This window comes from Heptranchias perlo, chromosome 8 (genome assembly GCF_035084215.1).
Source record: "Heptranchias perlo isolate sHepPer1 chromosome 8, sHepPer1.hap1, whole genome shotgun sequence".
Lineage (NCBI taxonomy): Eukaryota > Metazoa > Chordata > Chondrichthyes > Hexanchiformes > Hexanchidae > Heptranchias > Heptranchias perlo.
The window spans coordinates 65,406,485-65,423,775 of NC_090332.1; the positions used below are offsets into that span (position 1 = coordinate 65,406,485).

Below are 17,291 nucleotides of genomic sequence, written 5' to 3' on the forward strand. Positions count from 1 at the left end.
AGTATAACGTGGATAAATGTGAGGTTATCCACTTTGGTCGTAAAAACAGAAAGACAGATTATTATCTGAATGGTGATAAATTGGGAAAAGGGGAGGTGCAACAAGACCTGGGTGTCCTTGTACACCAGTTGCTGAAAGCGAGCATTCAGGTGCAGCAAGCAATTAGGAAGGCGAAATGGTATGTTGGCATTCATTGCAAGAGGATCTGAGTACAGGAACACTGATGTCTTACTGCAGTTGTACAGGGCCTTGGTGAGACCACATCTGGAGTATTGTGTGCAGTTTTGGTCTCCTTATCTGAGGAAGGATGTCCTTGCCATGGAGGGAGTGCAACGAAGGTGTACCAGCCTGATTCCTGGGATGGCAGGACTGACTTATGAGGAGAGATTGGGTCGGATGTGCCTATATTCACTAGAGTTTAGAAGAATGAGAGGTGATCTCATCGAAACATATAAAATTCCAAGACAGGCTAGATGCAGGGAGGATGTTCCCGATGGCTGGGGAGTCCAGAACCAGGGGTCATAGTCTCGGGATACAGGGTATGCCATTTCAAACCGAGATGAGGAGAAATTTCTTCACTCAGAGGGTGGTGAACCTGTGGAATTCTCTACCACAGAAGCCAGTGGAGGCCAAGTCATTAAATATATTCAAGAAGGAAATAGATACATTTCTTAATGCTAAAGGGATCGAGGGAAATGGGGAAAAAGCGGGAATAGGGTACTGAGTTAGATGATTAGCCATGATCATTTTGAATGGCGGAGCAGGCCCGAAGGGCCAAATGGCCTACTCTTGCTCCTGTTTTCTATGATTCTATTATAACCGTGGTCTAGTTTCGCAATATCATTGCACACCTTTTCCTGTTACATGATGTGTACAGAAAATCTTGGCCGTTGTAATTGGCCATGAAATGTACGAAAACAGACAGTGTGAAAATGTAAACATAACCAAAATGCATTATATTTTAAAAAATAACTATGTCCCAAACTGAATTTTGGATGACTGGAAAAGTACTAGGATTTATTCTTGCCAGTTTATAATTTTATTCAAATCCCGAGAGTGCATTAACAGCGTTATAGTCTATTCTCTATAATATATACTAATTTTCAAAATCAATTACAGATTATTTCTTGATAAAACTGCAGTAGTTGCTGGTTCTTTCGTCAAGGATGTAGATTGCAGTGACTGGGGCTTCTGCATTAAAACTGACCAAACAGAATAAAATCTTGATTTATATCATTTAAAATGGTTATATATTATAAGTACTATAAAAGCAAGTGATTTCAAAACTTTCATATAACCTGTATTTCTAAATCAAGTTTTGTTTTTGGAGATTGACACCTGAACCACTTGATTAGATTACTGCCTTGTATACTGACTGTGTTTATTTCCTGGTGATAACTGTTGATCATCGCTTGATGAACTGGCATTGATTTGTCATCAGTATTTCCATATAGAAGCTAAAACAAGACAAACTCAGAACTGAATAAAATAACCTCCTCAAAATTCACTCTATATATCTACATAATTTAAAAGTTTTGCATCTGACAAAGTGTCTAAGCGGCATCAACCATGCTGATTGACTCAAATGTCCCATCCAATAAAACAATGAAAAAAATTACCTTTTAAAAGATTCTATTTTCAGTATCTCAAGAAAACGTGTTCTTTTTAAAAAAAAAATTCCATTCATTAAAAAGCAACCAATAAGGAACCAACATAAAAGCAGCAAATCAAATCCGTAGGGAAAAAAAATTCAACTCCTTTAAAGTACCCATGTTGGTACACCACCAGTGCTGCAACAAACTCCAAAAAAAATTATAACGTAAATAAGTAATTCTGGGGAAAAAGCACAAAACTTAATCACCTGATTTTAAAGATCACTCCAGTAACCTTCTTTCACACCCCCACCCCTTGTGACAAATTTGCCTTCAGCTCTGTTGTTGGAGTTTGGATCCTTTAACTGGGCCTTGGGGTACAGAGGAAAACTTAAATAATTATTTTGCCAAGTAATTCTATTTTTTTTAAAATCCATTTTAACTCTTGTATCAATTTTGGCAAGAAGCTGTCAATGGAATGCAAACTGGATTGCAATTACAGTACAGTCCCCACCACTTACACCTTCCCTGATTATCCAAGCAGTTGCCTATATCGGGCAAATGTTGCTGATCGTTTCCCATTACCATAGGTATGAATTACGACGGTGCCATTTAAACCGTTTTAAGCGGGCTGGCTATTTTGGCCAGTTCGAGCAGATGTTCGGGGTCACCTTCAGTCTGCCCCTGTCCACTGCAGTTCACCTTGCAGCGCTGTTTTAATATGCATTGGTAAGAAAATGGAATCTAGTTGAGTACCTTCTTTAGAGAACTGGAGACTTTCATACCAACTGTACTCAGCAGATTTATTTCCTTAATTGAATCTCCCCTTATTAAATGTTAATTTCTGAAACATTTACAAACGCGGCAGCAGCGGTTCAGGAACTTTGAAAATGACCAGCGGCTTTCGAGTCAAAGTCGCTTACATGCGTCATGATACTCTCTGCTGGCCCATAGAGCTTGGCAATATTCCTTACACATGCAATTACGTCTTATTAAAAGTGGTGGCACTGCCATTATTTTGTGAGCTCACCCTAAAGTCTGTCAAACGTTATACCGACCATCATGTAATGCGGGCAAATCGTTTTTGCACGAATAAGCAATGGGGATTGTACTGTAAAAATGGTCACACAGTTGTTATGGATAACTGAAAGTTTCTTTGTTGTTTGCTTCATTACAATATATACATTACAGTGCAGCACAACAAACACCAAACTGTTTAGCGATTTCACTCTGGGAAAATTTGGGCTTATTCAGCATTGCAGTTACGTTCACCTCCTCAGCAAGAGAAAGAACCTTCTTTAGAGATGGCGTTCCCATTATTCACAGACAGCGTCTCTGCCACAGTTTGTTGCCAAAGGGTTTGTGCGCCAGTAAAACATCGCTGCATATAGTGACACCACTATTCCCGGCCAAAATGGAAATGATTGGGTAATTGCCCCACCGATCATGCCTGGAGACCTCCCTACTGTAAGTGACTGGGATTGATTTTATTCACATAATTTATATTATGTAACTATCCTCCACTCACTGCATTTTGCTGGAGAAATCACTGCTTCGAGAAGTTGCTACAGTTTCGGTCATGCATGAGTTCTGTTTGTTGCAGTTGGTAGAGACTCTTTTCAAATAGACACTGTAAATAGACTTTTTTTGTTTTGCTGTTGCTGAGTAAATAAACTTTATTTGCTTTGCTGTTTGCTTTGTTTGCTGTAAAATGCACTTGTTTGCTCCAAGTCCTGATGTAAGTCCCGCCCTACCTCCAACTCATTGGCTAACACAGTGGTATCATCAGTCACTCCGGTAAAACATGGGTAAGTTATAAGCATCACAAAGCTTGAGCAGTAGCACGTGTTGAGGTGGTTTTCACATCTGAACTGGAGTGTTTGTCACATTGATTGCTAGAAGTGCTTGAGCCCTAGCACCTGATGAGATGCAAAAACTGGGTGCGTTGCCCCGTGCCGGCCGCTGGGTGCGTTGCCCCGTGCCGGCCGCTGGGTGCGTTGCCCCGTGCCGGCCGCTGGGTGCGTTGCCCCGTGCCGGCCGCTGGGTGCGTTGCCCCGTGCCGGCCGCTGGGTGCGTTGCCCCGTGCCGGCCGCTGGGTGCGTTGCCCCGTGCCGGCCGCTGGGTGCGTTGCCCCGTGCCGGCCGCTGGGTGCGTTGCCCCGTGCCGGCCGCTGGGTGCGTTGCCCCGTGCCGGCCGCTGGGTGCGTTGCCCCGTGCCGGCCGCTGGGTGCGTTGCCCCGTGCCGGCCGCTGGGTGCGTTGCCCCGTGCCGGCCGCTGGGTGCGTTGCCCCGTGCCGGCCGCTAAGCAAGTGTATTTTACTGCAAACAAAGTCTATGAACTGCAGCAAGCTGAACTCATGCATGACCGAAACTGCAGTAACTTCACCCGTTAAAAGCACTGTAATTTCTCCAACAAAATCTAGTGAGTGGAGGATAGTTACATACAAATTATGTGCTTAAAATAATTTCCAGTCACTTACAGCAGTGATTGACGGGGGAATTACCCAATCATCTCCATTCTGGTGTCGCTATATGCAGCTATGGAAAAAGACTCTGAAATAACACTGAATTGGTCACTAGACTATTTTCACACCTAGACAAAAACGCGTGTAAAAATAGCATAACACATTTAAATTAATAAATCCAGACTTGCAATTCATTTAAACGTTTCATTCATTTAACAGGGACAGCTATGATTGGAAGAGATGTAAAGTGGATTTGTGCATGGAGATTTTATTCTCTTAAATGTTTTATGCTTTTATCAGTAATTCATTTATGTGGGTTTGACTGTACTAATATTTTTAGGTCCTCACTGTCTTTGATGCTCCACAGATAAGCGATGACTTATGCTGACAATTTACAGTTTTTGTCTCTGATGAACTAAAGCAACGTTTCTGCACATCCGTAATCCAGCACAAGGCATCAGCCAGCTAAACACTGACTCCAAGGGCACAATGTAGTGATCCTGCAATAGAATCGCATTTCCACTAAGATCTTGCCATTTAATTACTGCATCCATTTCATAACTCATATTTAATTTCATTATTAGTTTACTGATGTTTAATCAATTTACTGTCTGCCATTAATTTAATTACTGTATTTAAAAATCCATATGTGGAATGCATTTTGTAAATTAGACTACAATTAATGGTTCTGCATGAATTTACTAATTTCTAACTTCAGGGTCTGTTATAAACTAATCAATTGTGTCCTTGAGCAGTGCCATGGAAGATCATCTAATTGATTGAAATGTTTACATCCGGGAGTAATTCCAAGGCCATTATGTCCTCATGAGGTTTAGATAATTTAGAAATCATTTGAGCTTTATTGCAGTTTGATGTTATCCAAACCCCTCATGGAAATTATTGTGTAATCACTCCCAGGTAATCATTTTTATGTTGTAATTACCTATAACTACCTTTTATTAGGACTGTCCTTTAAATACCTATCCTAGAGTAATCAACTATTCATTTAGAACGAAGAGGAGTTACACAGGGATTATGCAATCACGATTAAAGTGTTCATTTCAGTTAAATATTGCCACTGTGGGTGGTTGTGGGGGCAGTAAGTTTCAATATTTGTAATCTTGGTTTAACAGGCACCTGTTACCAGTGGTGCCTTGGGTGACCAGTCTGGTTCAATTTAAAGGTTCTCTTTTATGTAGGTTTGAGTGGAATTTTATTATAATATGGCTTTTCAAATTCTGCAGCTCTCATACACTTCAAAATTGTCTTTACATTCAGTATTCCAGTGGTGCAGTACATTTGCACTCTAAATGTGCTGAGCTATGGAGTGTTAGGACACTGAAGGTTTTCCCACACTAGAGATCCTCAGCTCCGCCAAACCAATTGAGAGAGGCACTACGTGGAGGTGTGATGGAGAATGTTTCACTTGTTGAAGAAGAGCACTGATAGAGACTGGAATGGTAGTCTGTGATAACTTCTTTGAATTTCTCCCATTAACCAGAAATTCTGGCGAGCTCTAATACTGCTCACAATTTTTTTTGAAGTAATTAGCTCGTAAATAAATTAATTCCTTCAATGTTAAAGGATTGATTTTTTTTTGATGACTAGGCGGACAGATTTAAACAGTAAACCAGCAGGTGGCCTTACATCCCTTTCAGATGCTCCTCCTCTGACAACGAACTTGGGGTTCCTGGCAGGAGCACCTCCATTAAAAGAAGCTGACATAAAAGGTAAACTAGAAATTAGTCGGCCTTTTAAAATGATACAGCTAAGGATATTAAATTATCCTGGCCTGGTATCTTGTAAATGGGACAGCAGTTTTTTTTTAACGTAAGATCCTTTATGATCCCATTTTTATCCCATCAATCTGAGCTGGATCCAGACTCAGGTTCTGGAGATGAAGGGGTAGTGTTCTAATTCACTGAGCCATGTCGTCCCTCTTTTCCCTTCTTACCCCCCCCTTCCCCCCCACACAAAAAGCCTTTGACTAAATAACATTTGAAAAGATTGTTCTACAAAATCATAGTGCACCAACATGCTGAAAGTCCAAATTTTCTTTGCTTTTCTTCATATTTTGCATTCTTCACATGCCATAGGAGTAAGTCATCTAGGTTTACAGGTTTTTCTTGAGGGTTAGAGTGATGAACCCTATGAGGGATGATTGATGTATTTTAATACCAGTTTGGAAGCTGTGTTCTGTTTGTCTTCTCGGAAGTTAGTTGTTTTTTCAATCAAAACTGAAAAAGCTGCTTTCAGTGTATGGTGTCTGAATAGGGAATTTCTCCTCATTTGTTTGTCATCTGCATATCTAAACAAATGGACCAAACAAATGAGAAATACCTGATTAGTGATCCATCAGTAATCAAGTGAAAATCACTGGAACCATTTCCTCATACACTTCCTCATTTCCTTTAATGTTTTGCTCATTTTTTTCTTTTCCTTAAGTGTCTTTGGTCTCTTTTCCTTAATGCTTACTTGTCTCCTGCTCTCTTTCTCTCCTCCTTTCCACCTGAGTTTTCTCGCTCGTGCTATCGTGTGTGTGTGTGTGTGTGTGCGTGACTCCCTTTTCCCCTTCCCCCGCCCCCCTCCCCATCCAGCATTTAACCTCACATGCCATTACTATCCTAAGAATTCTTGCCCTGGTCTGCATATTTACTCTTTTGTGACTTTGATCTTTGTCACTCCCTATGCCTTCTCGAAAACTCATGGAGTGTTACTGTGCATGTACGTATACAGTATATGATGGAGCATGTAGATGCCGGCACATATACAAAAGTAAACTTGGTAGTAATTGTAATATAGGTGGCACAAAAAAGCACTCAGACCAGCAGCTAAGCTTACAGCAGCATTAGTGGTATTTGATCTCTACTGCTACCTCTGCATCAGTTAGGCTTTTGTATTTTACAGGAGCCTTTCCTAAATAAGGTTGTGGGTATCGTACAAACAGTGAAAATAACACGCTGTCTCGTACTGAACCAATGGTTAATGTGCTTTAGTTTGTGAAGAATCACTCTTTAAATATTTATTTCTAATTTTTATAGGAGCTAATACAAGTAGTAATCACTGAAAATACCATGAATTAACTCTTTTTTGCTGTGCTGTTCATAGGCAGTGATAAAACCAAAGAGTTGACGAATCTCAAAGTAATGAATGAAAAGATTTGTTCACTGGGATTAGGCAAGTAACAGTAATATGAACAACAATCCAATATGGTTACAAAAACAGTCAATAGAAACAGTATTTTAAAATAATGACTTCTTACACATTCTCATTTCTGACCTCTATCTTAGGAACAGGGGATGAAGAAGAGTATTATGATGATGATTTCATCAGGTAAAGCAAATTTGATCATTCTAATTTATCTTCACACTCTGTCAATAAGGCATATTGGTATTTTCAGATGTTGATTAAATGCTTTGGTCAGTAGTGAGAGCTTAATTTTTTCTGAGAACTTGACTGTTCCAATGCTTCAGTCCAGTAAAGTTTCTGTATTAGATTTATGCCATTAGAGTTTGCTAGTGAGCTGTGTAAAAGTAAAGGAAAATAATTCAGAGACTCGGCAGATGATTTGGAAATGGACTTCAATATTGGAAAGAGTGTGGTAACATATTTGCACTAAAAATAACAAATCATTAATCAAAAATTTGACTGGTAAATAATGTCAGTCTGGAAAACCAGATGTTGAAAGTGTTGTCATAGTCTAGCACAACAGTTGTAGAGAAAAAGGAAACAGTAAGGCGATGAATAGATTAACCCAGCATAAGTTCATAGAAGTGATACTGGTACTTTATTAAATTAGTTAGAGAACATGTGAGTACTGTCCAGATTTGGCCGTGGTACTTATGAAAAGATAAACGCTCAAAAGGATTCAGAAAAGGGCAAATATGGTTGCAAACCAGAGTTAACAGGAACATGGTGACACTTGAGACTTTCAGACTTGTTCAGTATTCACCCATACTTTTCTGCTTAGGTAACACCATAATGGTGAAGCCATTTTTTATGAACCAGGTAGGATGTGCTCATTTTCCCTTTGTTAGGAGATGCTCCAGATTGTCCTTGCTGTCAGCTGTGTGGTCCTCATTTGGCTCAGCATTTAGCTGGAGCAGGCAGTGTAATAGCTGTTTACTTGCACTCTAGTTCGTCCCACAGTAGACATTGTACTGTAATTAGTAGGGATGTAGCTAGGAATGTTTGGCTCTCTATTCTTTCTTCCACTGTGCTTCCCCTTGGTACCTATAATTGTGCATCCTTTCAATCCCAATCTCCTACTCCTCCTGGTGCTCCTTGTAACAGGAGGGTGTGAAGCGGCTGGCTGCTGCATTCCAGCAGGAACCTTTTGGGCCCTCATCTCTGGACAATTGAGGCCTCAGAAGGACCTGCTACAGACAGCAACTCCTGTGCTGCTACAAGGCAGCCTGGCTCTGGGTGTTTTCTGCATATATGTGCAGGCAACTGAGGAGGCTGTTGTAAAGTATAACAAATTTGGGTCTGCCATGGATATCTTGGGTTCAACGGTATCAGTTGCTCCCTTAAGCAGTCAGAGCACCTTACTTTTATTGGAGTAGGCTCACACTTGCACCACCATGTAACCCGAGGGTGTAATAATTCCCTGACCAGAACCGGATATTAATGTCTTTCGCACGTGTTCTTCTACAATCTCTCTGGCAGATAGAACGAACACTTGGTGAGACCAGGCCTGATGCGAATCGATAAACTGCTTTATTTCACAGTAACTTGAACATATAGGGATAAATGTAGTAATCAGGCATAACAGATTGTGTGCCCTTTATAGAACTCTCCTGTCTTTCACTACATTGAACTACATTGGGCAGTGTTCTAGGCCCAACCATCTTCAGCTGCTGCATCAGTGACCTTCCCTCCATCATAAGGTCAGAAGTGGGGATGTTTGCTGATGATTGCACAGTGTTCAGATCCATTCGCAATGCCTCAGATAATGAAGCAGCCCATGCCCACATGTAGTAAGACCTGGACAACATCCAGGCTTTGGCTGATAAGTGGCAAACAACATTTGCACCACACAAATGCCAGGCAATGACCATCTCCAACAAGAGAGAGTCTAACCACCTCCCCTTGACATTCAACGGTATTACCATCGCCAAATCCCCCATCCTCAACATCCTGGGGGTAACCATTGATCAGAAACTTAACTGGACCAGCCACATAAATAGTGTGGCTACAAGAGCAGGTCAGAGGCTGGGTATTCTGTGGCGAGTGACTCTCCCCATGACTCCCCAAAGCCTTTCCACCATCTACAAGGCACAAGTCAGGAGTGTGATTGAATACTGTCTACTTTCCTGGATGAGTGCAGCTCCAACAACACTAAAGAAGCTCAACACCATCCAGGACAAAGTGGCCCGCTTGATTGGCACCCCAACCACCACCTTAAACATTCACTCCCTCCACCACCAGCGCACTGTGGCTGCAGTGTGTACCATCTACAAGATGTACTGCAGCAACTCGCCAAGGCTTCTTCAACAGAACCTCCAAACCTGCGACCTCTACCACCTAGAAGGACAAGGGCAGCAGGTGCATGGGAACACCACCACTTGCACGTTCCCCTCCAAGTCACACTTGGAAATATATCGCCGTTCCTTCATCGTCACTGGGTCAAAATCCTGGAACTCCCTACCTAACAGCACTGTGGGAGTATCTTCACCACATGGACTGCAGTGGTTCAAGGCGGCTGCTCACCACCACCTCTCGAGCAATTCGGGATGGGCAATAAATGCTGGCCTTGCCAGCGACCATTGATCCCTCTAAGCTGCGCAGCAGTCTGTTGAGTGCCCCACGCTTTCTCATTCCGTCCGTGCTGTCCCAGCGCCTGTGTTCTGTTATTGCTCTCAACACATCTTTTTTGACTTTTGCAGACGTTTTAAAGCTCTGGACCTAAGGCATGGTTTACCTGAAGCCTCTTCAATCTAATTGTACGGCTTTTCTTTTTACTTTTTTTTATAAACACTTAAGTCCTCTACCGTTTGGAAGGACGCAATACTGTTTTATTCAACGCACAGTCCCAAGAAGTCCCAGCTGGAAGGAAGTTGGGGGTGGGAGGGGGATTTGGTGTCGGGGGCAGGGGAGACGTGGAAGGGGTTTCTGCATAATCTGAATTATATACAGGTTAAAATGGCGGCTGCAAACAGCGATGAGAACCCAAAAAAAAGACTGAGTTGGAATGTAAATCAAGCAAAGGGACCTTGGCGACTCAGGATGGTCTGCATACTTATAGGTACTGCGTCTGCTACGCCGGTACCGGTAATAGCCAGGAGGTCCAAGTCTGCACGTAATGGGAAAATTCTATGTCTTTTTTTAAAAATCAAATTAAACATTAAACAATTTGAGCTGTTTGAGAGAGGTTGCGCTCTGTATTTCTGCAGAAAGAGCCATGAGCTCCAGAAAGATAGCCCGGGGCACGCACTCATTGGCCTAGTTCCAGCTCCGAAACCCACCCACCCCATCCCCTTCAGCTGCCACAAAACTGCTAATTAAAGGGGCAGTGCTCACAGGGCTGCGCATTTGCAAATCTCTGCAAACAAAAAACGCCTCTCTAAAAGGCACATCTCCTTTTTAATACTCCCTTGTTAGTGCTGTCAAACAACTTGAGTGATTTTGCTTTTTTTTAAAATAACGATAGGGATGTTGGAATGTGTTATCAGGACCACTGATTTACAGTAAGTTAGATACTGTTTTATTACTTAGGACTCATAAGAACATAAGAAATAGGAGCAGGAGTGGGTCATATGGCCCCTCGAGCCTGCTCCACCATTCCATAAGATTGTGGCTGATCTTCTACCTCAACTCTACTTTCCCACCCCTTCCCCGATTCCCTTAGTGTCCAAAGATCTATCGATCTCAATCTTGAATAAACTCAATGACTGAGCATCCACAGCCCTCTCTGGGGTAGAGAATTCCAAATATTCACAATCCTGAGTGAAGAAATTTTTCCTCATATCGGACCTAAATGGTTGACCCCTTATCTTGAGACTATGCCCCCTAGTTATAAACTCTCCAGCCAGGGGAAATAGCCTCTCCGCATCATCTACCTTGTCAAGCACTCTAAGAATTTTACATGTTTCAATGAGATCACCTCTCATTCTTCTAAACTCCAGAGAATAGAGCCCTATTCTTTTCAATCTTTCCTCATAGGACAAACCTCTTGTCCCAGGAATCAATCTAGTGAACCTGCGTTGCACCCCCTCTAAGACAAGTATATCTTCCTTAGGTAAGGAGATCAAAACTGTACACAGTACTCCAGGTGAGGTCTCATCAGAGCCCTATATAATTGCAGCAAGACCTCCTTGCTCTTATACTCCCACTCCCTTGCAATAAAGGCTAACATATCATTTGTCTTCCTAATTGCTTGTTGTACCTGCGTGTTAACTTTGTGATTTATGTACAAGCACACCCAAATCCCTCTGAATACCAACATTTCTTAGTCTCTCACCTTTTAATATTCTGCTTTTCTATTCTACCTACCAAAGTGGATAATTTCATGTTTTAAGCTTCAAGTGCTGATTGTGAGCGTGGCTTCAGCCTTATGAATAATATAAAAATGAAATCATGAAACGGTTTGAAAGAAAATTGATATGCTTATGTGGATCACATCTCATCTGTCAAGTGGTAACAAAGTAAACCTGGACAAAATATATAAACACTGGAAGAGAGGGAGAGACAGAAGAGAAAAACATCCGAACCAGATTCAGTCATCATCTGGCCTGTCATCTACAGACTCTGGGTCTCAATCAGGATGTCCCCTTTCCTCTGGTGACTCTGTTTATTTCTGAAATTTCTATCACCAGTTTTGTTTAATTAAAAATCCTTGACAGCTCGCCTTGTTACAATTATCCACTATGTTGTACATTTTGTTCTCTTTGTTATATATCCTGAATAATGTTTTCTAAAAAGATGGTGCATAAACCCAAATTCATTCTGCACATAGCCGAAAGAAATTAGAGGGAACATTGCCAGCGACACCCACATCCCATGAATGAATTTTTAAAAATTCAGTGGAATGAAAAGCAGCGGGTTCTATGAAGGGCAGGCAATCTGTTCTGCCAGATTACCACCCAGGCCGTGAAGATGAAAATCTACCCCATAGAGTAGAAGTTATGATTGGGCTCACTTGATTCAAACAGTACAACTTAATTTTGTATAATACAAAATAAAGAACACACCATGCTTCCTTTTATCAATGGGTTGTCTTGCTGAACGTAAACAAGATCATTTTTGACTTCTCTCCTGCACGCCAACCTTCTCACAGCCTCCTTCTACCTGACTACCTCAGCATTCTATTTCAAAAACCTTTCCTTGACTGTCTGCATTTTTTTAAATTGCTTGCTGTTCAACGCCAGGATGGCCTACCAGAATCTCCTGCCAAACGTTTCAACCAGCTATTCCCCAACACAGTGGATGGGTGTGAGGTGTTTATTGAATACCAAGTCAAGCTAACATTACTTATTATTTAGTGTCTATGAGGAAACATCAAAGCTAGCTCATTAGTATTTTAACTACCTATCATCGCAGACCACTTTTTTTTAAACTTACATGAATAAACTAATTTTTAAAACACATTTAAAGTAACTCCATTTTCAATTCCTTCTGTGGAAAAATGATTAAAAATCCTGAAACATGACAGGAGGGCACACACTTGGTACTATCCTGAGAGATGGCATCAGCGTGGGAGCACACACCTGCCAGCTCACGAGTATCCTAGTTTGCTGCTGATCAACAAGCAGGCTGCTCAAATGGCACCAATTAGCCCTGTTGAAGACCTGAGAGATGCTTGTCCATATTCCAGTCCCAATCACTTGGAACATGGAAACAGTCCTCTCCACTGTACCACCTGAGACATCTATGGCAGCAGTCACAGCTTCCATAGAAGGTACAGCTGCTATTAGTTACTCTTGTGGGGGTTCTGCTGCAGATCATTGTGGAACTTCCGTATACTCCAGGAGATCAACCGCAGTGATGGACATACATTCATTTTGGTGTCATGCATGTAGTTAGCAGAGTTCTCCAACTAAGCCACTAACTGCAGCATGATCTGGTTCACCGTACCCAATGCTGGCATATTTGTTTGATGCTCTGCAAGCATCTTTATCTAAAAAGCAGGATCCCTCTTCTGGGTCCGAAGGCTCCTCAGCTGAGGGCAAGTTTCTCCTGACCCTCCAGACAATAACGTCTACCTCCTCATTTTCTACCTCCAGCTCTTCCTGCCCACTCATGCTCTGTACAGGACCGTGTAAATTTACCTCAGGCTCATGAACTACCCACCCCCTGTCCTTAGGTGGGTGGTGCTTGGGAGGGAGTTGGTGATTCATGTGTGTGAAGAAGTGCTGACTGATCCTGAAGCAGAGGGGCAGGATCCTCTTGCTGCTTTTTCTTTTGTTTTTACTGTGGCACACTCAGAAGTGAAGCATGCTTGAGCAGATGGGCAGCACAGTGACCATTCCACTTTTAATAAAAGGGAGAGGTTCATAATTAATGCAGAGTATGAAGAGAGAAGATGAATTGTATGACCAACCTGCAGCTGATCTTCCGACTCCTGTTTCCCTCCTTTTTCTGTATGTCTGCCCAAGAATTCCAGGGATGAGAGACTGGAGTTTGGGTGCTCCACCACCTGTGACTGTTCTTTGCTGATGATATGTGCCGCTTTCAACGTTAAAAAGAAAGCGCACAATTTGAAGGCCCTTTGATTGCCATCAAATGCCGTCAGATGTCCATAAGCGTACCTTAATATGGGTGATAACCAGTAGAGGAACTATGCAAATATCTGTCATGTAAAGCTTTTAATGCTTCACTTCATGACTGGCTGAGTGAAGGAACACTTGCAGAGGAAGAAAGGGAGTGTGAAAGGTATTGTGGTACTTCCTGCACATTGAATGCAAGTTATAGATGGTGTTCAATAAAGTGAGAGCAAGGTGGCTGGAAATGGGTAATGTGCTTATTACAGTGCATTGTTACAAGGTATGACTGCCTTCTCTTACTTTGTTTGTCCTGGTGAGGTCATTGAACTTCTTCCGACACTGTGCTGGAAGTGGTACTGGTTGCCAAGGCCACCTCTTTCCACTGCACTTGGATTATTCCTTGCATTGGTCTACTTCGCTCAGTCCCAAATAGATGATCCTTTCTTTTCCTTATATTGGGCAATAATTCCTGTACAGAGAAATACGAGAACTTTGAGGCTTTGTGTCCTACTGCACCACCTTCAAACATGTTTCTTTGCGGTAATGTTCAATATCTTTGCTCCCAGATTCCCGGCCAGCAACTTTGAATCGATTATTAACTGCTATATCTAGGAAACTTGATTAGGCTTACCAGCTATTGCTGCATTTGCTCATGGGAGGACAAGTCCAGCATGTGGGACTATATGGAAACCAGTATTGAGTTCTGGGATTATATTTCCTCATTTGTACCAATGCCAAACCTTCTGACACGACTCTGCACCATGTCTCAGTCATCTAATCTTTTGCGTTATACTTGACAATGCTAGAGAATAACTTTTGTTACAAAGTGATGTTTAAAAATAATCATTGGCTTCAATTTAATGTTAGCTGTAACAGCAACACCAAAATAAAGTTGGCTGCAGCTGAATTTTGACAGTGCTGACAATTCTGTTCATTCTCGTCAGAACTGAGTCAAGGGTTGCTTAAGAAGACTCTTGCTTCTTTAGTCATGGTTTGATAATTTTTTGTCTACTTTAAGCTTGTTTGCTATATGGTCACAAGTATTAATGTAAACCTAACCTGGTGTCAGCTGAGCCCATGTGTGATGATTGTTGAGTTATGTTGTTCCTTTGCTCTCTTGCTGCCTTTCAGCCAATGAATTGGCAAAGATGAAGAACAGTTAAAATAAGATTGTAATAGCTTTAGGGAATTTACAGTTGATTACTATTGTGATATGTTTTTACATTGAGTTTTTCTAATGAAAAGAAAATCAAACAGTATTAGCAGTAAGATTTATTTGTTATGCACTGTTAAATTGAGTTTTCTGTTATAGATACTTCCATTTTTTTCTGCTCAATGATATAACATTCTCTAAGACTTTGAGTTATGTCGTAAGTATTATGTCTTTGTCTTAGTGGCAGTCAGCGTTCAGATAAAACCAAGAGTGAAGTGAGCATTGGTGAAGAGATTGAAGAGGATATTTCTGTGCAGGGGGAAGATTTCTGTACCGGTAATAAGGTTTGTAGAACTTTTAATAAAAATATTGAAGAACTAGATGTTTCACATCCTTCCAAATTCCAGTGAAAGCAACTGTTGAGAATTTGCTCAATAGTAGAATGGTGAAAGATACAGCATTCAACTGAAAATACATTTCTCATTGTTATAAGGAGCAGATAAACACTTATTGCAAACTTTAATGGTAACCTATAGCTTTTTCCCCTTTTTATAAATGCCTACCCCATTATTAAACTAGTTTCATTTTTTGGAAATCAATCTCCTCAAGTTGGGTTAGATTATTTCATCTTGTTTTTAAAAATTGTATTAATACAATTGTGTAAAATGGTACTTTTGTGACCCTTGTTTCTTTGATTACTCTCTTGCAGCTTGATGATTTCACACAGGACCACACCATTTCGCACTGTAGTGATGTGGCAGATTATATAGAGGAGGTTGCATAGAAGCTTCAGCATTAATATATACTTCACTATACAGATAACTGGGTGGTTTTTACCACTTCTGTTGTTCTGAAGCAATGAAGATGGAATTGGGCTGACATCCCTCAGGTGGACACAATTTGTTGCACGTCTGGTGTTAAATTAACCCAACTGTGAACCACAGACAACATGTAACACTAAGAACTGATACAATCAAAATGGTATTGGGTTATGCCAGTTAGTTCTCAGACCATCTGCCAGTATCCAGTAGAAAAGGCCCATACTCATTTAGAATTTATCAGTTTGGTCCTAAATTGTAATGTGTAAAGAAATATTTTGATTAAAAGTTCTTTTCAATGCAAATTTATTTTTTGAATTATCCATGTGTTTGTATTGCATAAAGTCTTATCAAGAATATGTGTAACCTTTTTGGAACTGATTGAAGACTTTCAAATGAATAATTACTCATCAAAAAAATTGCAACAGTAACAAATTGGTGGCATTGATATCTAGTGTTAGATTGGTTTGTTATACTTATATTTCCATACTTTTTTGTCATTTGGATGAGATCTATCAATAAAGCAATATTATTTGCAGGACTCTGGAAAATGTCTGAAAATTTGGAGCAGCAGCAAATGGTTTTCGGGCTTGGGGGTGGGGGTTGGTGGTGGGGGTTGGTGGTGGGTAAAGGGGTGGAGATCAGATAGGGTTCCTGCTGCTAATTGCAGTCCAGTAACCCCTCGTGGAAGTGATTGTATGGACATTGAATGAGAACAGGATCAGGCTTGGCTGTGATATAATCCACAGTTGAATAGCCTACCAGTGCTCACTGGGCTCATACATGAAAGATAGCTCTTTGGGTGAAGAACCAGAGGGCTGCCAACTCCCATGGAAACCTATCCTAGTGTGAATTGGTGCCTTCAGGAGAAATGGGGAGAAAACTATGGAACGAAAACCTTCTACAGGCTGATTTTTTGTTATGCTTGTCCTTGTACAAAGGGCTGTCATGGAACTTGGGCTGCATTTCAGCTGCACAGGAACTCAATCTTATTTTTATTGCACTAGTTAAAGTACTGAATATCCTGGGGCCATTCATTAACTTTTACATTTATACTTTATTCAAATAATTTGAGAGTCAACGTTCAAAGTATGCGTGTGTGAATGCAAGCGCTCACACTGAAATGAGAATTAATGTGTGGTTCTTGTATTCATGCCCTTTTGTTTCCACTCGATCTCAGAATCTTACAAATGTTACTGTTGGAGAAACTGCAGGAGGGGCATATTGTGAAAATGTTCTAGTTAACAAATCTTATGTTAAAAAATCTTACATGGGGTGTGCAATTCATGTACATAACCTTACTTTCTTGTCATGCTTTTATAATACAAAACCTGTGTCAAAAATGTCAATTCAAAAACCTTGGCTTAATATCTCAACATTTCACTGTCATGGTTTGCTGATGAACCAATTAAATCACTCAAATTAGTTTTTGGAAAAATGCCTTTTTTTTTAACAATAACTGCCCTAGATAAATAAAATTCAAAATAATTTCACATTTTGCAAAAATATCCATATCCATTTGGATTTTTTTCTGTTTTTTAATACCTTCATTAAACTTTT

General features: G+C 40.9%; 1 protein-coding gene across 3 annotated transcripts in view; it reads left to right on the plus strand.

The window, feature by feature from the left end:
• cep43 (centrosomal protein 43) overlaps positions 1-16,269 on the plus strand; it is a 74,248-nt gene extending 57,979 nt beyond the window's left edge. For all 3 annotated transcript variants that reach the window (XM_067989213.1, XM_067989214.1, XM_067989215.1), the window contains 5 exons: positions 5,665-5,786; positions 7,165-7,233; positions 7,347-7,389; positions 15,155-15,257; positions 15,623-16,269. In XM_067989213.1, the coding sequence (XP_067845314.1) occupies positions 5,665-5,786; positions 7,165-7,233; positions 7,347-7,389; positions 15,155-15,257; positions 15,623-15,697 (412 nt within the window). In that variant the 3' untranslated portion in view covers positions 15,698-16,269. The remainder of the gene's footprint in view (positions 1-5,664; positions 5,787-7,164; positions 7,234-7,346; positions 7,390-15,154; positions 15,258-15,622) is intronic.
• Positions 16,270-17,291: the final 1,022 nt, after the last annotated feature.